Genomic DNA, 23085 nt, shown 5'->3' with positions numbered 1-23085 from the left:
AAACTTGTAGAGCAAAGCTTTTGGCACTGTGATATTCTTGCTTGGAATTTACATCCCCAGCCAGCCGTGTCATTAGTCATGCTATTCCAACATAACTCGAACACTCAGAACCATCTAACAAATTGGAAATTCAGAGACAAAATAAGATTTATGGATGTACCGGCCAAAAGGAGAGTTGGAGAGGGCCCACTAAAACATGAATATATTGAATGAGCAATGATATATAGAGCATTATATTTTAATACATTCCCCTAATAAATAATGTACAACAGGTGATGTCAAATTACCTACTCAATTTCCCCACCAAGAACTGAATTAAAAAATGAGTTGTAGGTCTTTTGTCTTGTACACATTTTACATTGTATTCACACGATGGCAAACTAAGACAAGGCATTGGGTAGATGCACAGAGTCTCTTGCCCAGGGTGGGGGAATCGAGGACCAGAGGACATAGGTTTAAGGTGAAGGGGAAAAAATGTAATGGGAATCTGGGGGGTAACTTTTTCACACAAAGGGTGGTGGGTGTATGGAACGAGCTGCCAGAGGAGGTAGTTGAGGCAAGGACTATCCCAACGTTTAAGAAACATGTACAGAAGTTGACACCTGGAACAGAGGATACAGTAGATGTGGTTGGAGGAGGTGCATGTGAACCTCTGCCTCACCTGGAAAGACTGTTGGGGTCCTGGGATGGAGTCGAGGGGGGAGGTAAAGGGACAGGTGTTGCATCACCTGCGTTTGCAGAGGAAAGTACCTGGGGAGGGGGTGGTTTGGGTGGGAAGGGACGAGTTGACTAGGGAGTTGTGGAGGGAATGGTCTCTGCAGAAAGCAGAAAGGGGTGGAGATGGGAAGATGTGGTCAGTAGTGTGTTCCCGTTGGAGGTGGCAAAATATGCTGTATGCGACAGCCGATAGGCTGGAAGTTGAGGACAAGGGGGACTCTGTCCTTATTGCGAATGGGGGGAGGGGGAGGGGGAGGGGGAGCACGAGCGGAGCTGTGGGATATCGAGGAGACCCTAGTGAGAGCCTCATCTATAATGGAAGAGGGGAACCCACGTTTCCTAAAGAATGAGGACATCTCCAATGATCTAGTATGGAAAACCTCATCCTGGACGCAATGCGGCGTAGACGGAGGAATTGGGAGAGGGGATAGTTTTTATAGGAAGCAGGGTGGGAAGAAGTGTAGTCCAGATAGCTATGGGAGTTAATAGGTTTGTAGTAGACGTTGGTCAATAGTCTGTCTCCTGTGGTGGAGACGGTGAGATCCAGAACCGATAGGGAGGTGTCGGAGATGGTTCAAGTGAATTTGAATGCAGGATGGAAATTAGTGGTGAAGTTGATGAAGTCAGTGAGTTCTGCATGGGTGCAGGAGGCAGCACCGATACAGTCGTCAATGTAGCAGAGGTAGAGTTCGGGGATAGGGCCAGTGTACACCTGGAATAGTGATTATTCGACATATCTTACGAAGAGGCAGGCATAGCTGGGGCCCATGCGAGTGCTCATAGCTATGCCTTGGATTTGGAGGAAGTGGGAGGAATCGAAGGCAAAGTTGCTGAGGGTAAGGACCAGCTCTGCTAGGCGGAGGAGAGTATTAGTGGACGGAAATTGGCTGGTTCTGCGGTCGAGGAAGAAACGGAGGGCTTTAAGACTTTCCTGGTGGGGGATGGAGGTGTGGAGTGACTGGACATCCATGGTAAAGATGAGGGAGTGGGGGCCTGGAAAACAGGAGTTATTAAAGAGACGAAGAGTGTGTGAGGTGTCTTGGACATAGCTACGGAGGGAATGGACCAGGGGATAGGATGGAGACAGGTACATGGATAGGGAAGAGTTAGATGGACCAAATATGGGTAAATGGAACTAGCTTAGATGAGGGTCTGAAGAAGGCTCTCGACCCGAAATGTCACCCATTCCTTCTCTCCAGAGATTCTGCCGGTCCTACTGAGTTAATCCAGCATTTTGTGTCTACCTTTAGCTTAGATGAGGCATCTTTTTGGCATGGGTGAGTTGGGCTGAAGGGCCTGTTTCTGTTTCGTGTGACTCTATGACCTATTTCAATGGTACTATTTATCCATTTCTCTGTGTTTTTGTGTTGCCATCACATGACATTCTAACAAAACTGTGAAAAGAGCTCAAGAAAAATCTCTTGAGAAAATTTCTTTTTTCTTTTTATATAATGGGTTTGTGCCGAGCTTTGAGAGTATTTTGTGCAGTGACATCAGTCATATTGTTGCTCCTGTGCTGATTCTACTGCCTTCAGAGACAGGATATTGAGGAATGGTGCCCCAAAATAGTGCCATAAAGGCAGTTTCATCTAGTTCCTGAGGGAAGCAGGTTCCAGTGTAGGTCATGCAATTGCCACTTATCTCTGACAGATTCTAGGTTTTGCTGAATTGTATTGTAGTTTTGACCTGGGGGCTTTGTGGAATCTGCTCCAGTGCTCCATCTTGTGTTTGAGAGAGTCTGAGTAACAAACGGCTGGCTGTGCTCATTATGGAAAGCTTCTTTGCAGCAACATGTGCTCAACAGAGCAAATAGCATTTGGCAGAAAAAAAATATGCAAGGAGGAACTGCAGATGATGGTTTACCTCGAAGACATTACATCAATCATGTATTGTCCTTCTGCTGGCTGGCCAGAACGCAACAAAAGCTTTTCATTTTACCTCGGCTCATGTGACAATAGACTAAACTGGACATAAAATGCTGGAGTAGCGGGTCAGGCAGTATCTCTGGAGAAAAGGAATAGGTGACATGGCGGGTCGAGACCCTTCTTTAACCCTTCATCGGTCTCGCCCCGAAATGTCACCTATTCCTTTTCTCCAGAGATGCTGCCTGACCTGCTGAGTTACTCCAGCATGTTATGTCTATCTTCAGCAGAAAAAATAACAAGGTTTGATAGACGAAATGTTTAAGAAACAACTGCAGATGCTGAAAAAATCGAAGGTAGGCAGAAATGCTGGAGAAACTCAGCGGGTGAGGCAGTGTCTATGGAGCGAAGGAATAGGTGATGTTTCTGGTTGAGACCCTTCTTCAGACTGATGTGGGGGCGTGGTTGGCAGGAAGAAGAAAGGAAGAGGCAGAGACAGTGGGAGAGCTGGGAAGGGGAGGGGAAAGAGGGAGAAAGCAAGGACCACCTGAAATTGGAGAAGTCAATGTTCATACCGCTGAGGTGTAAACTACCCAAGCGAAATATGAGGTGCTGCTCCTCCAATTTGCAGTTTGATTGTCCTCATGTATAGTATGATTTGATTTGATTGGACATCATGCAGACAAAAACATGCCAACATGCCTTTCACTGTATCTACACAGGTGACAATAATAACCCATTACTGATATCAGTTTAGCTTATTGTTACGTCTACCAAGTTATAGTGCAAGAACTTCATTTAACTCCATGTCGCGAACATTGCTGCCCCAATATGCCACATGGCACAATGCCATACGTCCACCCTCCACTCCATCACCAGTTGTAACACTGATCGGAACGAGGAAGTCCACACCATGGAAACCTCCAGACCTTCACAAACAGTTTTCTTGAACATTAGCAGAGGGAAAAATGTGGATCATAGAAACATAGAAAATAGTTGCAGGAGTAGGCCATTCGGCCCTTCGAGCCAACACCGCCATTCAATATATTCATGGCTGATCATCCTAAATCTGTTCCTGCTTTCTCCCCATATCCCTTGATTCCATTAGCCCTAAGAGCTAAATCTAACTCTCTCTTGTAAATAACCCATTGAATTGGCATCCACTGCCTTCTGTGGCAAAGAAGTCCACAGCTTCACAACTCTCTGGGTGAAAACGTTCCTCATCCCACTCCTAAATGGCCTACCCCTTATTCTGTCCTGAAGTATCTTTAAGCTTTGAAACATCTCATCAGTTGCAGTTCTAGTTTAGTTCTGTTTAGAGATACAGCGTGGAAACAGGCCCTTTGACCCACTGAGTCTGCGCTGACCAGCGACCCCCGTACACTAACACAATCCTACACACACTCGGGACAATGTACAATTTTACCAAGCCAATTAGCCTACAAACCTGTACGTCTTTGGAGCGAGCCTCTCTCCCACGTTCAGCCTCACCTCTGCTATTCCCCTGTGCTACCCTTCATATCGCCAGGGCAAGCTATATAACAAAGGCAAACTTGTGACCTCTTTCTCAACATTGTTCGTCTTCCAGTTCTATTTCAATCCAGTAATTTAACATTTATGACTCATCCCTTACATTGATTGATAATGAATTTGTATTCAGGTTAAACTCCAGCAAGCCTGATGTTGGATTAACCACAAGAAAAGCGAAGAATGTGAATCATCTCAATTGAGTAACGATGTCCTTCAGAGCTTGCAAATTGGAATATAACATTTTAGATAACAAGATTCCGCAGTGAGGATTATGAGGACGATTGCAATTTATGAAATGCAAATTTCCCTGCTTGTGTGTGCCATCTACAGAGGCTCGGTATGCTTGCCACCGTGTGTGTGATGCTATCAGAGTATCAAGGCGCCTAATTTATATTTTTCTTCTCCTCAGGTGCAAAGAATTAAGCTACCCCAAGAAGCTGCCGCAGATTTCCCTTATTTTCATCTTTGTGAATGAAGCTTTGTCGGTCATCCTACGCTCTGTGCACAGTGCAGTGAACCACACGCCAGCCCATCTATTGAAAGAAATTATCCTGGTAGATGACAACAGTGATGATGGTACGGTAATCGGCAAAACATGCAGCGACCAACTGCATTCACTGCAAGCCTGATTGTTTGTACTTTTGAAGTTAGTAAGTTTACAAGTGACAGGAGCAGAATTATGCCATTCGGCCCATCAAGTCTACTCCGCCATTCAATCGTGGCTGATCTATCTACCGCTCCCCCCTCACCCCATTCTCCTGCCTTCTTCCAATGACCTCTCAACTAATCAAGAATCTATATATCTATGCCTTAAAACTATCCACAGCCTTCTGTGGCAATGAATTCCACAGATTTACCACCCTCTGAAGAAATTCCTCCTCATCTCCTTCCTAAAGGAACGGCCTTGAATTCTGAGGCTAAGACCTCTGGTCCTCTGTATCAAACATTAAAAGTTGTGTCAAGACTTTTGTGCAAGCTCGTTATGAGGGATGAAAGCTCCAAGTAGGGCAGCACAGTGGCGCAGTGGTAGAGCTGCTGCCTTACAGCGCCAGAGACCCGGGCTCGATTCTGACTAGGAGTGCTGTCTGCACAGAGTTTGCACGTTCTCTCTGTGAGCGAGTGGGTTTCCTCTGGATGCTCTGGTTTTCTCCAATGCTCCAAAGACGTGCAGGTTTGTAGGTTAATTGGATTTTGTAAATTGTCCCTAGTGTGGTGATCGTTGGTTGGCATGGACTTGGTGGATCGAAGGGCCTTTTTGCACGCTGTATCTCTAAGCGTTGGGATTCTGCGTGTTGGCTTGCATGACATTTCAGATAATTTCACCTTCAACAGCATGGCTCAATAAAAGTAAGGTGGCAGTGGGGGATAATGCATGAAGTTAACGATAGAGATAAAGTGAGAAATGGGGGAATGATGGTGTATTTGTTATATTGTGCAATATAATGTTTCACAGCCTTGAATTGTTCACATTGGGAATTAGTGCACTTAACCAGAATTCGGAAGGAAGACTAAGTGTGGCACTTCTGGGAAGGAAAGGTAGAATGGAAAACCTCTGTGAATGTCATCTCCAGTGATATAAATGACATAAAGTGCTGGAGTAACTCAACGGGTCAGGCAGCACAGAAACATGAAAAATAGGTACAGGAGTAGGCCATTCAGCCCTTCGCCCCAGCATCGCCATTCAATATGATCATGGCTGATCATCCAAAATCAGTACCCCGTTTCTGCTTTCTCCCCATATCCCTTGATTCCATTAGCCCTAAGAGCCATATCTAACTCTCTCTTGAATACATCTATGGAGAATATGGATAGGTAATATTTCAGGTTGGAACCCTTTTTCAGACTGAGGAATCTGAAGGAGCGTCCCAACCGGGAACGTCTCTCTCCATGTTCTCCTGAAATGCTGCCCGACCCACTGAGTTACTTCAGCACTTTGTGTTCTTTTTTGCAAACTAGCGCCTGCAGTTCTTTGTTCCGACATTTTCACCTCAAGGGATATTGGCTGTACTGTTCATTGGAGTCAGAGTCACATATAGATCAATCAGGATGGAATACCTCCTTCCTTGAAGGGAATTAGTGAAACGATGAGTTTACAACGATCCAGTAGATTCTTTAAAAGTCCACGTGCATTTAATTAACCGATTATGAGTGCCCATCTACAACGATGAGATTCGAGTTCAAGGTTTGATGTCAGTCTGCTACCTACATACTGTATGTTGTCTACTACCTTCACACCAGACACTGGATCTGGGAACCTACTGATTCCCGAGTCTGCACCTTTGTGACACATATTACCTATTGCACTAACTGGAAAGGCAAGTAGGTCTACCTCCAAGTAGTTAATTGTCCTTCTCCCACCACTCCTCGCTGTTAGCCCAATGGAATCGGGCACCATATCAATAGCATCCTGCATCAGTTGAACAAAGGTGTGGATTATAAATGCTGGGAGAATGTAGACTATAAACCAAGAATTAAACTTTTCCAGGGTTGCACTGAAATCTGAAGTCTGCACAATGCTTCTACACGAACAGTAATTGCTCTTGTGTTTCTTGTAAATTCCTGTTTCTATTGATTTTACATGCGAATTGCACCAGCATTTACAACATTGAAATTATGCTTACTTACATAGGAATTCTTCTGACAGAGAGAGCAATTTGCTGATGCAGTAAAAGCAAAACCATAGTGAAAATTTGGATATTTAAAAACAATCCTTTTCTAATTGGTGGCTATTGTTTCAAGCTATCATTTCTCGTTTTTCATTGCTTCGAACAGAAGAACTGAAGGCACCGCTGGAGGAGTACGTCCACAAGCGATACCCTGGCCTGGTGAAGGTGGTGCGCAATCAGAAACGGGAAGGGTTGATCCGAACTCGTATCCAGGGATGGAAGGCAGCAACGGCACTTATCACAGGGTTCTTCGACGCCCATGTGGAGTTTAGTGCAGGCTGGTAGGTGGATAGCAAACAGCACTGTATTGTCAATGAAATGGCATCACTCTTGTTATCATGGGAACCGTACGCTCCTTTCAAAATTGCCAACTTAAGTTAAGGGTTTTTCTCAAGGGTCTCGACCCGAAACATCACCCATTCCTTCTCTCCAGAGATGCTGCCTGTCCCGCTGCGTTACTCCAGCTTTTTGTGTCTATCTCAAGTCTTACTTTAATAGATTTACATATTTCTGATTAATAAAATGGGTAGAGGGCTCTTCCTACTTTGTTCTGTTAGCACCATTATAACCAAGAAATTATTATGTACGACAGATGTCAAGAGATCTGCACTTCATGTTGTTAATAATTTGAATCACATTTTGCAATGTGTGGAGATCAAAATAACTAGTTTTGAATAATTGGTCAGGGAAATCAATGGCAGAGTTTATTTAGCATGTAGTTGTGTTGGACTCCAGAACTGGCAGGAGTGCACTTTAGTGTGGTGTAAATTCTAGTGGCTCACCATGCAATTTCCAGCAGATCCCAGCCCTGTGATTCCACAAATTATATATTGTATCTGCGTTCACTTAATAAAATAATGCAAGGCACTTCACCAGAGCATGGGCAACGAGAACATTTGCAACTCGGTCAAAGAGATGGGTTCACGGTGACTAGATGTAAGGCTTTAGACTTTAAACTTTAGAGATACGGCGTGGAAACAGGCCCTTCGGCCCACCAAGTCCGCACCGACCAGCGATCACCCCTGTACACTAGCACTATCCTACACACTAGGGACAAATTTACAATTTTTACCAAAGCCAATTAACCTACAAACCTGTACGTTTTTGGAGCGTGGGAGGAAACCGGAGTGCCCGGAGAAAACCCACGCAGAACGTACAAACTCCGTAAAGGCAGCATCCGCAGTCAGGATCGAACCCGGGTCTCTGGCGCTGTAAGGTAGCAACTCTACTGCTGTTCCGCTGTGCTGTGCTGCCCACTTTAAAAAATAATCTGCTTTTTCAACAACAAAAAAAGGATGGAGTGGGAGAGGACAAGGGTGAATGGGATAATGAAGTACACTTGAGTCCAAATTTGGATGAAAGCGGCTCAGATGTGTTCCAGCAGAGAATGGAAAAGGTGAGGCCAGGGGAGGGACTGGAACACAGTGCTGACATTTTTAAGTTACTTCAGGTCCGTGAGCTCAAAGATGAGAAATGATAAGGTTTCTGTGAAGGATAAAATATGGCCTATAAAGTTTTGGAGGACTCCACATATACAGGGTGGAAAGTAAAGAACTCAGGAATAGAATAGTTAGACCACAAGGTGCAAAAATTAGGCCATTCGGCTCATCGAGTATGCTATTCAATCATGGCTGATCCATTTCTCCCCCTCAATCTTATTCTCCTGCCTTGTCCCCATAACATTTGACACCTTTACTACTCAAGAAAGTTAGCTCCAACAGCAGCCAAAACATGCGTATGGGATCCAGAAGAGTGAAGGCAGAGTACGGTGATATTAAAGGGGTGGGGGTAGTTGTCATGGTGATGGGGAGGGTATGGAGTCAAAAAATCCACTTTTAATTCTAAGGTTGCCAACATCACAACCTCAGACAGAGGGGAGGGGAGGAGATAGGCATCAAACAAAAGGAATCTTCGTTATGTCTGTTTGAGAAAAAATATCTGTTCATCGAATAAAGGATATCAGAAGAACAGTGGGGCAAGAAAGAGATCAGGGAGGTCAGGAAAGGTGCTCTGGAAAGTAACCGCAGATGCTGGTTTATAGTGAAGATAGACACAAAGTGCTGGAGTAATTCAGCGGGTCAGGCAGCATCTCTGGAGAAAATGGGTGGGTCAAATCCACCCATTTTTTTAATCTGCAGAGATGCTGCCTGACCCACTGAACCAACTCCAGCACTATGTGTATCACTTCAGGAAAGGTGGTGTTGAGTCAGTGGCAAAAACAGACATGTGGAAGTTGAGATCTCATTTTTGATTGTTGTCATCGAAGGATTAGAGTGGAAATCAACAACCACAGGCGGAACTAAGAATAAACCATTGCGGACACAAAGAACTGCAGATACTAGTTTTTATTTAAAAACAGAAAGTGCTGGAGTAACTTTGCGGGTCAGGCAGCATTTCAGTTGTGTGTGTCCTTTTCTCGTGTGTGAAAAGTGTGCCCTTTTCTCGTGTGTGAAAAGTGTGCCCTTTTCTCGTGAACGTGACGATTTCTGAATCGGTTCACATTTGAGTTTCTCAGCTGATTAGAAATAGCTGAACTTCTTTGCAGGATATTTAGTTTGTTAGTCATTCCTAAAGAAATGCATAAACTTGAGTCGACAGTTTTATTTACGTAAAGGGGGAAAGTACATATTGGTCAAACAAAATCATTTTATATAGTCTTTTGCAACTTGATTGTGAGGAAAGGCATTTTACCATAATTGATACACTTTGTAGTGAAGAGCAATCAGAGAGGGATGCTTGTCAGAACCCTCATCGAAATTAGTCAAATGTTGCTTTTCAGTCGACAAGAAAATCTGGTAACCATGACATGATAATTGGTGCTTTTCAACGTATCCAGTTGGTGAATACTTTGAGATTCCATTTTCACAGAACCTCAGTTGCTTCCTGTTTGCAAATTGAAATTCCCTTTGTTTCCTCAAAGCTATTTAACAGGATCAGTGCAGGTATGGGGTGCTGAGAGCTATTTGGCTGTGACGCTTCCAGGCATTAAATTAATTCCAACCTGACCAAAAGGCGATATCAATTGTCTGGCACATTGTACTGTCTGGAAGATTCCACAAATGCCACTGCAGCGAACTTTTCTCCGTTCCCGAAGCATAGACATAAAATGTAAACATGTAACACAGAAACATAGCCTTCGAGCCAGCATCGATATGATCATGGCTGATCATCCAGAATCAGTACCCCGTTCCTGCTTTTTCCCTATATCCCTTGATTCCGTTAGCCTTAAGAGCTAAATCCAACTCTCTCTTGAAAACATCCAGTGAATTAGCTTCCACTGCCTTCTGCGACAAAGAATTCCACAGATTCACAACTCTCTGGGTGAAAAACATTTTCCTCATCTCAGTCCTAAATGGTCTAACGCTTATTGTTAAACCGTGACCCCCTGGTTCTGGACTCCTCCAACATCAGGAACATTTTTCCCTCAATTCAGTAATGTCATCTGAAGAAAAATGTTTGGAAATCTTCACAACTTAGTTTCACAACAATTAGTTTGCTCAAATAAAAGGCACATTGCAAATGGTATTTACCCAAAGACATATGCAAACTAGAAATTATAGTTAAATAAATAATGTCTCTTTAATCAGAGGGTGGGGAATCTTTGGAATTATTTGCCAGAGAAAGCTGTGGAGGCCAAGTCAATATATATTTTTTAAGGCGTAGATTGATAGATTCCTGATTAGTACAGGTGTCAGGGGTTATGGGCAGGAGAATGGGGTTGAGAGGGAAAGATAGATCAGCCATGATTAATGGGCCAAATCGCCTCATTCTACTCCTATAACATTTGAACTTATGACTTTAGAAATCTTTGTGATCAACCTCAAGAATATCTCTGACAGTGAGTATCTCTGATAGCTCAATTTTCCATTAGTTCAGAGGAATCAGAGGAGGCAAGAAGTGTTGGGCTGTCCAAAGACTCAGCGGTGACGTTCTTTGATCAAGTTGCAATGAAAATAAATTGCCCTTTCTCGCCTGCATGACTGTAATAGTCCTATCAACAGTCTGTCTTTATTTGCTTACCAATTATAGCACAGATGGAGGCCACACAGCCCATCAAGTCTACGCAAGTTCCCAGCAGAGCAGTCTCATTATCTCATTCTTCTGTAGCCCTACAATATATTCTATCTGACACGTCCTCCAACTTCCCTTTGCTTCTTGTGACACTTGCCGACATTAGAGAACAATTTACAGCAGCCAATTAATCTACCAGAAACTTTTTTGTTCTCTTCTTCATTTTTTCCGTCATTATTTGGCCAAGACAAGCTAAGTGTGTTCTTCAGAAAAGACCATGTGCAGAACATAAACTCCAGATTTAGAATGAAATGTGTGGTTCTATTGCAACTTTATGGCAGCGAGTGAGAGAAATGTTCAGCAGGATCTTGTGAGGCAACTGCAAGCACAAGATACATGGCCAAGTCTGAGCAAACACAACAATTAACTGTTGAGATGCCTGCATTGATAGATTATAAAAAATAAACTTCATTACGGACTCAAGGTCCAGACAAGGGGCAACATTACATTAAAAATGCATTGCATATCAAATATCATAAATATATATAAAATATACACACGCACTACACATGCACATTCTCAGTTGAAAGATTATATTCTAAATGTTAAGAGGAAAATAAAAACTTTTCAGTCAAATTTATCCCTTGTAGCTTTTGCTCTGTTGTTCAAATTGCCTTGACGAAAGCCCGATTTATAAACCCAAGGAAAGGATGTGTAATTATATCACTAGGATAGAGACTGAAATAAATTGTTTAAGGTGTCAAGCCAGAGGTTTTGCTTTAAAAAAAAAGTGTGAATTGTAGAAAGACGTCCCGGAAGGATGGAAGAAGAAACAAAAGCAGCAAATATTGGAAGCACAGCAGCAGTAAAGAAATATCACAGGGGTATGTGGAGAGAATATCCTGTTGAGTGATCACTTTGCTTGGGTTTTGTTACAGGCCCCTTGCTTGTCTGCAGAAATTAAAGGAATAAAGATGCAAGCCATTGCAGGAAGGCTTGAGTTTGAGTAGTGAGCGATTTTAACTTTACCAATATTGACTGGGATTGCCTTTGTGCAAGGCACTTAGGCAGGCAGAATTCGTAATGTGTGTTGAAAATAGTTTTTTGACACAATGCGTAAATAGGGTAACCAGAGAAGGAGCTATTTATGTTATTGGAATTCTCTGCCACAGAAGGCAGTGAAGGCTAATTCACTGGATGTTTTCAAGAGAGAGTTAGATTTAACTCTTCAGGCTAACGGAATCAAGGGATATGGGGAAAAGCTGGAATGGGGTATGGATGATCAGCCATGATCATATTGAATGGTGCAGTTGGCTTGAAGGGCCGAATGGCCTACTTCTGCACCTATTTTCTATGTTTCTATGTTATGTTATGTTATGTTATAAAATGAAATGGGACATTTATTGGTGCGGGAACATATGGGAAACAGAGACAGTCATTCTTAAAGTTTCAAGGGAGTAATGACAAGGAGTAAGGTTGGTCCTTTAAGATGTGAAATTGGGGGAAGGGTGATTTTGATAGAGCAAGAGCAGACCTGGTGACTGGGAGCAGATGCTTGCAGGTAAAATAATATCTAACAAATGAGAAGCTTTTCAAAGAGAATAAAAATGTTCAGCCCAGCACTCTCCAGTAAAGATGAAAGGCAAAGTTGGGAAACTCTGGAAGATAAAGGTTTGATCAGAAGGTTAAGGCACATGGGATCCAAAACAAATTGGCTAATTGAATTCAAAATTGGCCTGGCGATAGTAGTCAGAGTGTAGCAATGGAAGGACGTTTAGGGATAGGATATATAGGAAATATAGGACATACTAGACTAAGTGGGACCCGTTGGGTCCCATGTTCACACGGGAGGGCTGGTCCCCCGACGCAATATTCCACCTCTCCACCAATTACAATATTGGTGGCCAGTGCTGGTATGGGTTCTTGGGGTGGCAGCTCAGTCCCTCAAGCCTGATCTGCTGGCAGCTCACTCACGGCTGGTGGGCTGGCAGTTGACTCATGACTATTCCTTGAAATTCCATTTCAAGCAGGGTGCAAGGCCACCAAATTCAAATCCATGTTCCTACCATTTCAAGCAGGGTGCAAGGCCACCAAATTCAAGTGCAGTTTCTTACCACTATGAGCAGGGTGCAAGGCCACCGAATTCAAGTGCAGTTTCCAACCATTTCAAGCAGGGTGCAAGGCCACCGAATTCAAGTGCAGTTTCATACCACTTCAAGCTGGATCCAAGGCCACCAAATTCAAGTGCAGTTTCATACCACTTTCAGCAGGGTGCAAGGCCACCAAATTCAGTGCAGTTTCATACCACTTCAAGCAGGGTCCAAGGCCATCAAATTCAAATGCAGCTTCATATCATTTCATGCAGGGTGAAACCACCATAAAACCACACAAAACACCAAACTCACAGTTCAGTAGACATTCAGTGTGTTCAGTTGATTCACAGCTCAGACAGAGTCATGACCTCTCCCTCACCCATCATGCAGAGACTGAGCCACACCCACACTTCTGGGTTTTATAACCCCTCCCCCTCCCACCGGAAAAGGTGTGGCTTTCAGGGCGTGATTGACAGGAGAGAGATTCTCAACATTTTTTAAACACTAATAACACTTTTATTTTTCATTGATGGAAAGAATTCTCTGCACCTGCTCAGTGGAGTAAGATGGCCAAAAATCACAGCCGTAAGTGGTAGTGTTTTATCTAAAATCAATATACAGTACAAACAGGAAGTAAATGCATTTGCAGTAGTGCCTTTTAACTTCAAGCCAAAGCACCCAAGCCGCCATTTGCAGTAAGTAGTGCCTTTCAACTTCAAGACAAAGCACCCAAGCCATCATTTGCAGTAAGTAGTGCCTATCAACTACAAGCCACATACCCAAGCCACCATTTGCAGTAAGTAGTGCCTTTCAACTTCAAGTCAAAGCACCCAAGCCACCATTTGCAGTAAGTAGTGCCTTTCAACTTTAAACCAAAGCTTCCAAGCCACCATTTGCAGTAAATAGTGCAATTCAACTTCAAGCCAAAGCACCCAAGCCACCATTTGCAGTAAGAAGTGCCTTTCAACTTCAAGCCAAATCACCCAAGCCATCATTTGCAGTAAGTAGTGCCTTTCAACTTCAAGCCAAAGCTCCCAAGCCACCATTTGCAGTAAGTAGTGCCTTTCAACTTTAAACCAAAGCTCCCAAGCCACCATTTGCAGTAAGTAGTGCCTTTCAACTTCAAGCCAAAGCTCCCAAGCCACCATTTGCAGTAAGTAGTGCCTTTCAACTTTAAACCAAAGCTCCCAAGCCACCATTTGCAGTAAGTAGTGCCTTTCAACTTCAAGCCAAAGCTCCCAAGCCACCATTTGCAGTAAGTAGTGCCTTTCAACTTCAAGCCAAAGCACCCAAACAACCATTTGCAGGCAGTGCCTTTTTACTTCAAACAAACCATATTTTCATTTTCAAACCACATTAAGGGTACTCACAGCTGTGTAGACATTTGTTCAGTGTTATTCAGAGCTCAGAGAGACATGACCCTTGGCTTAATCCATCTTGCAGAGATTGAATGAGGCACACCACTTCCTGGTTTTATAGTCCCTCCCCTTCCCTCTAGCAGGGGCAGCAGAGAGAATGGTGAATTTTTTAAAAACATTAATATCTTTCTGATTTGTCATCGATGGGAAAAATCACCCATAAGGTGGAGGGGGGCTCTGAGCGAGGTGGCCAAAAATGACGGCTGCAGGTGGCGCCGTTCTGTCGGAAATCGCAGCACAGTGGGCCAAAAGCGGTCAAGATCAGAGATTTAGTAATATATAGATAGGTAAATGGTTCACAAGTTCACAAGTTATAGGAGTAGAATTAGGCCATTCAGCCCAATGAGGCAACTCACAAATATTTCACTAGTTAATGGAGTAATGTGCCGTTTAGGCTCAGTGGTAACAATGAGTAGACGGAGGAAGAGCTCGTTTCAGTAACATCACAGAATTCATAAGTTCATATGTTACAGGAGCAGAATTAGACCATTCGGCCCATCAAGTATACTCCGCCATTCAATCATGGCTGCTGTATTTTTCCCTCTCAACCCCATTCTCTTGCCTTCTCCCCATACCCCCGGACACCCATAATAATTAAGAATTTGTTAATCTCCATCTTAAAAATATCTATTGACTTGGCCTCCACAGCCTTCTGTGGCAAAACATTCCACAGATTCACCACTCTCTGACTAAAGACGTTCCTCCTCACCTCCTTTCTAAAAGAACGTCCTTTAATTCTGAGGCTATGACCTCTGGTCCTAGACTCTCCCACCGGTGGAAACATCCATTCCACATCCACTCTATCTGTGCCTTTCATTATTCTGACAAGATGGTGGGTGGTGAAGTTGGATGTTAGAATCAGGAAGAGCAAAGCATATTAATGGGTATTAAACCAAAGCTTATTAAGATAAGCAATTTTTTGCTTTATTTCTGTTGGATCCTTGGCTAAGAAACCTTTACAGTTATGGAAATAGAATACAATACCTGGATAAATTAAACAGTTAGAGAGAGTTGCTAATGTGAAATAATAATTTGGCATTAAAATAGGAAATGAGACAGGTTTAGATGCAACAGTGACATTTGAGATCAGAGCAAGTAGGGAAGATTAGAATGACAACTGATGAACAATGTGATTGAAACAGGCTGGAAGTTCACGAAATGACTAAAGCAATTCTGTAGGTGAAAGTTTATTACATGAATGCACACATTATCTATGTGATGTTATTTTTAGTTACATTTACCTCACAAATTCTTTCATCGGTTATCCACAAATCAGTTTATAGTATACTGCGTAGAACTGACAAGCATTCGATGCTTTTATGTTTGCTTCTATATTTAGTTCACCATTTAACTGTGGTTTGCTGGTGTAATATAATGTAGAGCGAACAGAGGCAAAATAATTTTCACTTTGTATGCTCAGCATTGAAATTAACTTGTGGTGTCTCCAATGCTTACTCCATAATCACTTGACTTTAAAATATTTTACTTCAGTGCGAGCAGATCTTCAGTGGCCTGGCTGACATTGAGTTACTGATTATCCAATGACAGCAGCGATATTAAGCAAAGATCCTATAGCGGAGCTTTGATATTAAGTGTGGTATTACCAGACAGACTAACGTAAGGATCAGTGGTGGGGAAGGAGGATTGAACAACGCTGAGGCTGAGCCAAGACCAAGGCCTTGGATACACCAAGAAATGCACTGTGAGCACTTGTGAACAACACAGATGGTTTATGACATTCACGAGTCAGGAGGGGAGTTCTGAGCTTCAGCAGAACTAAAGATAGATTTTCAACGTAACAGCGCAGGAAAGGGAATCAGGCAGTGGTGGGAGACGCAAGGCAGGCTCAGACCACTTTCAAACAGTTAGAACATAGAACAGCACAGCGCAGGAAGAGACCCTTCGGCCCACAGTGCCCATGCTGAACGTGATGCCACTTTAAACTATTCTCCTCTACCTGCATGTGATCCATAATCACTCCAGGTCACCTTCATGTCTGCCTCCACCACCACTCCTGGCAGTGCGTTCCAGGCACCCACCATTCTCCGTGTAAAAAACTTGTTCTGCACATCTCCTTTAAACTTTGTCCTTCTCAGCTTAAAGCATTATCCTTGACATTTCCACCCTGGGAAAAAGGTTAGACTTCAGTCATCCACACAGTTACTGGTTACTGACTCCACTTTATTGCACTAAATCATTCAATAATATGTTTTCCTTTTTCTTAAAAAAGAGGAAGATCTATGTTTTAGATACATAGGATGACCTAATTTGTAACTCCTGAAAACATATATGTAGATTGTAATGATACGATTGATTGGCTGGATGCATCACCAGGGGTTGAGTATCATGAGTCGGTGGAACCAGTTATACCCATTCTGCATTGCCTAATGATAGCCCACATTTCTTGAAGGGGAGTTGCATTGTGACTGAAACATATGCTGACTGGTATTGTACAAGTGTATAGAAGTTGGGAGATCATCTTGCCGTTGTATAAGACGTTGGTGAGACCGCATTTATAGGATTGTGTTCAGTTCTGGGCACCATGTTATAGAAATGGTATCAAGCTGGAAAGGGTACAGAGAAGATTTACGAGTATGTTGCCAGGACTAGAGGGTCTGAGCTATAGGGAGAGGTTGAGTAGGCTGGGACTTTATTCGCTAGAGCGCAGGAGGATGACGGGTGATCTTGGAGGTGCATAAAATCATGAGAGGAATAGATTGGGTAGCTGCACAGAGTCTCTTGCCAAGAGTAGGGGAATCAAGGACCAGAGGTGATAGGTTTAAAGTGAAGGGGGAAAGATTTAATAGAAATCTGAGGGCTAACCTTTTCACACAAAGGGGGGTGGGTGTATGGAACAAGCAGCATGAGGTAGTTGAGGCCAGGACTATCCCAACGTTTAAGAAGCAGTTGGACAGGTACATGGATAGAACAGGTTAGGGGTGATATGGACCAAACACAGGCAGGTGGGACTAGTGTAACTCAGACTTGTTGGGGCTGGTCTGGGCAATTTGGGCCGAAGGGTCTGTTTCCACACTGTATCACTCTATGACTCTAAGTGCATGATAAGATTGAAGAATGGTACTTCATGGATCAAAGTTCGGAAGTCCTTGGACGTTACACTCAAGCCTTTGTGCAGAAGGGACAAAAGAGGAGAAGAATGCTTTACCCGCTAAGGATTTCCAGACAGAATTAGAAAGTATGAGGATCAGAGAGTCAAGGAAGTCAATGACAGGAGCCAAGAGCAAAGTACTGGGCACAGTGCCATTGATAGTTCAATCATCTCACAGGCATGGTCAAGGTTAGTGAATGCATCCTCAAGTACTATTGCCAACTAGCTGAATCAGTATCATCAGCTCCTGCTTAATTCACCATCTGAATCATTCATCAATTGATCAATCAGAACTCAAACATAATATTAATGAACATTGCCCCGCCATCATATACTTAGCACCACAGCATATCTCACAGTTTCCACAAACTGCCAGTGATAAAATATTACAACCAGATTGCCCAGATCTCATTGTGTACGCAATGTTTGGGGAGCCTGCCAAAAAAGACTGAATGTCAAGGAGCATTGTGGACCCTGGCACTAAGTTGGCAGAAGGCTTTACACAGAGGTTAGAACCTGCCCCTTCCACTCCAGAGTGGAGGCTAACGCCTGAATTGCTTTCCATTTCCCAAGGTCCTGTGAAACCACTCTCGGCACAGTGGCGCAGCGGTAGAGTTGCTGCCTCACAGCTCCAGAGACCCAGGTTCGATCCTGACTACAGGTGCTTGTCTGTACGGAGATTGTACGTTTTCCCCGTGACCCGCGTGGGTTTTCGCTGGGATCTCCGGTTTCCTCCCATCCTCCAAAAACGTACAGGTTTGTAGGCTAATTAGCTTGTAAATTGTCCCTAGTGTGTTTCGATGATGTTAGTAAACGGGGATCGCTGGTCAGCGCAGACTCAAAGGGCCTGTTTCCGCACTGTATCTTTAAATAAACTAAATTCTCCTCCAAAAGTCTACAGCCTTCCACTGTCATATTCTCTGGGTGCCACTAGATAGAAACACTTGGGCAGTCAATGGGATTTGGAAAATGAATGTTTGGTTGACTTTTGTATACAATATGCCATGATGTTGAAAAGGACACAAAGTGCTGGAGTAACTCAGCAGGTCAGGCAGCGTATCTGGAGAACATGGATAGGTGATGTTTCGGGTCAAGACCCTTAAGATATTAGCTACAAATTAATTTGCAACCATTTATTTTGTAGTGCCATTTATATTTTCAACATGTCCTACAGGAAAATGTGATGGTCATTGAGATCAGGAGGCAAAGCTTTTCACTGTACCTCGGTACACGTGACAATAAACTAAACTGATCAACTGATAGCAATGTGTGGGGCTGTTGGTGAACTGGGAATAAGGGATGCAATCATTGCAATTTTTAACAGACGCCTTGGACGGAAAGGGGTTCTGTGAGTTAATCCTCTTTGTCCTTCACCTCAACTACTCACTGTTCATTTGCTGGCCAAGACTGTGCCCTCCTAATGTTATAGCAGATGGCAGCACTTTTAAAACTTCTCCTTTTATGTACACCAGAGCAGTCCCAGCAGTCAGTGTGTTATTTTAGTGTGCCAGTAGTCTGTGTTATTGGAATTTGTGTTGCAACATGACTTTGGTTGCTCGCATGGTGTATGTACATACGCAAATCGTCAGCCACCCTCTGGTTTTTGTGATGGCTCAATTGCAGTTGGCGCGGTGGGCTAACGCAGAAGGGTGGCATCTTGACAGCTTCCAGGCTGTGACTTATGGTTGTAGACCAACCGAATGTTGTGAGGCTGTAATCCATTATCATTCTCGCAAAAGGACAGAGCTGACCAGATGACACGTGGGGCTGCAGATGCTGGAATCTGGAGCAAAAAACAAACTGTTGGAGGAACTCAGTGAATCGGGCAAAAGTGATGTTCCCTCAAAAGCAATGGCACTGAGTTACATGGTGCCGTCTGCCACCCCATAAAGCCACATCTGTCACCTCTGAGACAAAATGACATTATTAGCTGTCCTTGAATTGGAGAGGTTCGTAGCCTCCTCTGAATTAGAGAGGTTCGTAGCCTCCTCTGGGCTGGAAAACATATTTTATACAACATTGCAAATACATTCAGCTCCAACAAGAATGATCCAGCTACTGTTAATAGTTCATTGCCTTGTTCCACTTGATAATCTTTAAGGCTTTATAACAATAACCTCTACTGATTAAGGTTAGTGTTGTGGCCATAGCATGTAGCAAATTTCAGCGAGGCTATAGGTACTAAAGCACAGAGATCGTATGTATTTTCCTTACAGTGGTTCAGGTAATAGGATTGCGCTTGCTGCAGTCCGTGTTGATATTTTCTTCCTGTCGAGACCCTATCCTTCCCTTCCTCCCTCATGTCCTGCTTCCACCTCTTTGGACAAAAAAACTGGGGATTCTGGAAATCCGGAACAAAAACAAAAAAATGCTATAAGTGCTCGGCGGGTCAGGTGATGTCTGTGGAGAGACAACCATTCAGAATGCTGAAAAGGGAGTTTCCACTAATGGGAGAGTCTAGGACTGGGGGTCAGAGCCTCAGAACTAAAGGATGTTCTTTTAGAAAGCTGAGGAGGAATTTCTTTAGTCAGAGGGTGGTGAATCTGTAGAATTCTTTCCCTCAGAAGGGTGTGGAGGCAAAGTCAGTGGATATATTTAAGGCAGAGATAGAGAGATTCTTGATTAGTATGGTTGTCAGAGGTTATTGGGAGAAGGCAGGGGAATGGGGTTTAGGAGGGAGAGATAGATCAGCCATGATTGAATGGTGGAGTAGACGATGGGCCGAATGGCCTAATTCTACTCTTGTATGTGATATTATAGAAGGTATAGGTATCTGATTGAAATTTATTGAAGCCAATTTATTGAAGACAACCACCACCAGATACTTCTTTCCCTTCGTTTCCATGCTGGCATTCAGCAAGGACCTCTATAATTTATTAGTTCACTTTTGAATCACTGCCAACCACCCCATCTCATGGCACTTTCCCATCCAACTGTGGTGATGCAAAACCCGTCTTTATGCCCTTTCCCTTCCCATTATCCACTGACCCCCAAGAGTTATTTCAGGGGAAGCTGAGATTCACAACATGTGGAACCATGGAGTTATACAGCATTGAAATAGGCTCTGTGGCCCAACTTGTCCATTGCCAACCAAGATGCCTTCCTGCGTTTGCCCCATTTGCCTACATTTGGCCTATATCCCTCTCACCCTTTCCTATTCATGTAACTGTCCAATATTAAAAAAAAACTTTACCTGCTCTTTGCAGCTTGTTCCACATCATTCTGTGTGAAAAATCTGTCCGTCTCGTTTAAATCTTTTCCTTCATGCCTTAAACCTATCCCTCTAGTTTTACACTTTTACACCCTAGGAAGAAAGACCTTATCTATGGCCCTCATGATCCTATACATTTCTATTTTGGCATCATTTGCAAACTTACTAATCATCCCACCGGCGTTCTCATGCAACCTAGCAAACCTCTCTTTCTCCCTCGTACAACTTAGTGGATAGCATTCACGGTTCGCAATACGATGTCCTCTACGTTGGAGAAACCAATTGCAAATTAGACATTCACTTTACAAACATCTCTGTTCACTTTATTAGAACGACCTTCAGCTTCTAATAGCCTGTTACATTAATTATCCATCTCATTCCAACTCTGAGGAATCTCAATGAAGATTACCTTATGATCTGGGACTCTTGGGATTCAATATTGAATTCCAAATAATCAGCTCTTCCTACTTGTGTCGGAACAGGCCTGTTCTAGTGTACGGACATTCATTTACAATGTGTTGTAAATCCACTTACACAATGTTGCCAAGCTGGAAAGGGTGCAGAGAAGATTTACAAGGCTGTTGCTAGGACTCGAGGGCCTGAGCTATAGGGGCAGGAGAGCAGGCTAGGACTCCATTCCTTGGAGCGCAGGAGGATGAGGGATGATCATTGAGGTGCTCAAAATCATGAGAGGAACAGATCAGGTAAACATAGTCTTTTGCCAAGAGTAGGAGAATCAAGAATCCGAGGACATAGGTTAAAAATGAGGGGGGAAAGATTTAATAGGAATCTGAGAGGTAACTTTTTCACACAAAGGGTGTTGGTGTATGGAATAAGCTGCCGGAGGAGGTAGTTGAGGCAGGTACTATTGCAACTTTTCAGAACCATTCTTAAGGTACATGGATAGGACAAGTTTAGAGGGTCATGGGCCAAATGCAGGCAGGTGGGACTAGTGTAGAAGGGACATGTTGGTCCGTGTGGGCAAGTTGGGTGGAGGGTCTGTTTCCATGCTGTATGACCCTGTGACTAATATTAATCCAGATATTTTTCTCTCCATTGATGCTGCCTGATTTGCTCGGTATTTCCTGTATTCTTTTTGAGTGTCCAGCAACTGCTGTGTTTTGCATCTCACAATTCCAACAGTTTTGTTTGTTTCTTTTCCCTGGACAATTCTCCACTCTATTCTCATCCTCCCCTCTCCTTCACTGCAACCTCCAGTCAGCTTATTTTCTCACTTTTCCAGTTCTCGAAAGTTTAATGGTTTGAAACATTAACTGATTCTCTCTCCACAGATAAAAATTAACCTACTGGGTTTTATTTTTCTGGCACTTATTGTTTTTTTTTTTGTTTGTTTCTGCTTTCTCTATTCCCATTCTGATTCATACTGTTTGCTTAAGGCAATGATTAGTCATGGCTATCTGGAAATGCAATGAAGGTAGCTAAAGTCTTTTAGCAGCCACTATCAACTTCCTGTAGACTTGGAATAAGCACTGAAAACACAGAAACAAGAACAAATTAGTCTTAGGGTAATGGAAATTAAAGATTGATCCTTTTTAAGGAGTGCTACGGATGAAGTTAGTCTTTCCTTCTGTTGGATGGTGGTCTACCAGCTCTGGGTGTTTCAAATGGGTGATCATTTTACTTGGATTGAAGGCCTCGCCTATGTTTTATTTTGTGCAAATGCTCACATGTCTCGGGCACAATTTTGGGATTCAGATTTGTAGCATCTAAAAGTTGGGCACCAGCATTCTCGTCCTTGGCCCCCATTTTCTAAGGTGCGCTTCCAAAACATGCCATGAATGCAGATGCTGTGGGATTTTTTGAGTCATTTGCAAGCGGGGACTGGTTACTACTGGCAGTGCCAGCATTCATTCACTGTTGTTACCCCTGGCAGGGTTACGCAACCCATAGAGCTGCTGCCCCACACCGCGTGCCCCCAGATTCATCCCTGAGCTCTGTTGTCGTATTTGTACAGTTTGCCTTGGGACCACACGTTCTACCTGTGGCCAGGTGCGTCAGTTTCCTCCTGCATCCCAAAGATAGAATATAGAATCTAGAGCAGCACAGCACAAGAATAGGCCATTCAGCCCACAATGACTGTACCGAACATGATGCCAAGACCATCTCTTATCTACCTGCACACAATCCATATCCCCCCATTCCCTGCACACCCATATGCTTATCCAAAAGCCCCTTAAATAGCACTATCGTAACTAATGCCATTATATCTAATCGTATCTAATGCCACTATATCTAATCGTATCTAATGCCACTATCACATATAAAATGTGTTATAAGTGGCCACTGCAATTACCCCTCGTGTCGGTAAGCAGTAGAATGTGGGGGATGTTGGAGGAAAAAAATAGCATTGGTGCGGGATTCAAGTCAAGTCAAGTCAAGTCAAGTTTATTTGTCACATACACAGACGAGATGTGCAGTGAAATGAAAGTGGCAATGCTCGCGGACTT

At 43.3% G+C, this 23085-nt stretch overlaps 1 protein-coding gene across 1 annotated transcript in view; it reads left to right on the top strand.

Moving 5' to 3' along the window:
• Window positions 1-23085, top strand: part of galnt17 (polypeptide N-acetylgalactosaminyltransferase 17) — a 318360-nt gene that overhangs the window by 78968 nt on the left and 216307 nt on the right. Inside the window, exons 3-4 of the mRNA XM_033046150.1 lie at window positions 4519-4685; window positions 6882-7056. Coding sequence (XP_032902041.1) covers window positions 4519-4685; window positions 6882-7056 — 342 coding nt within the window. The remainder of the gene's footprint in view (window positions 1-4518; window positions 4686-6881; window positions 7057-23085) is intronic.

This window comes from Amblyraja radiata, chromosome 28 (assembly GCF_010909765.2).
Source record: "Amblyraja radiata isolate CabotCenter1 chromosome 28, sAmbRad1.1.pri, whole genome shotgun sequence".
NCBI classification, from domain to species: domain Eukaryota; kingdom Metazoa; phylum Chordata; class Chondrichthyes; order Rajiformes; family Rajidae; genus Amblyraja; species Amblyraja radiata.
This window is presented reverse-complemented; position numbering and strand designations above follow the sequence as displayed.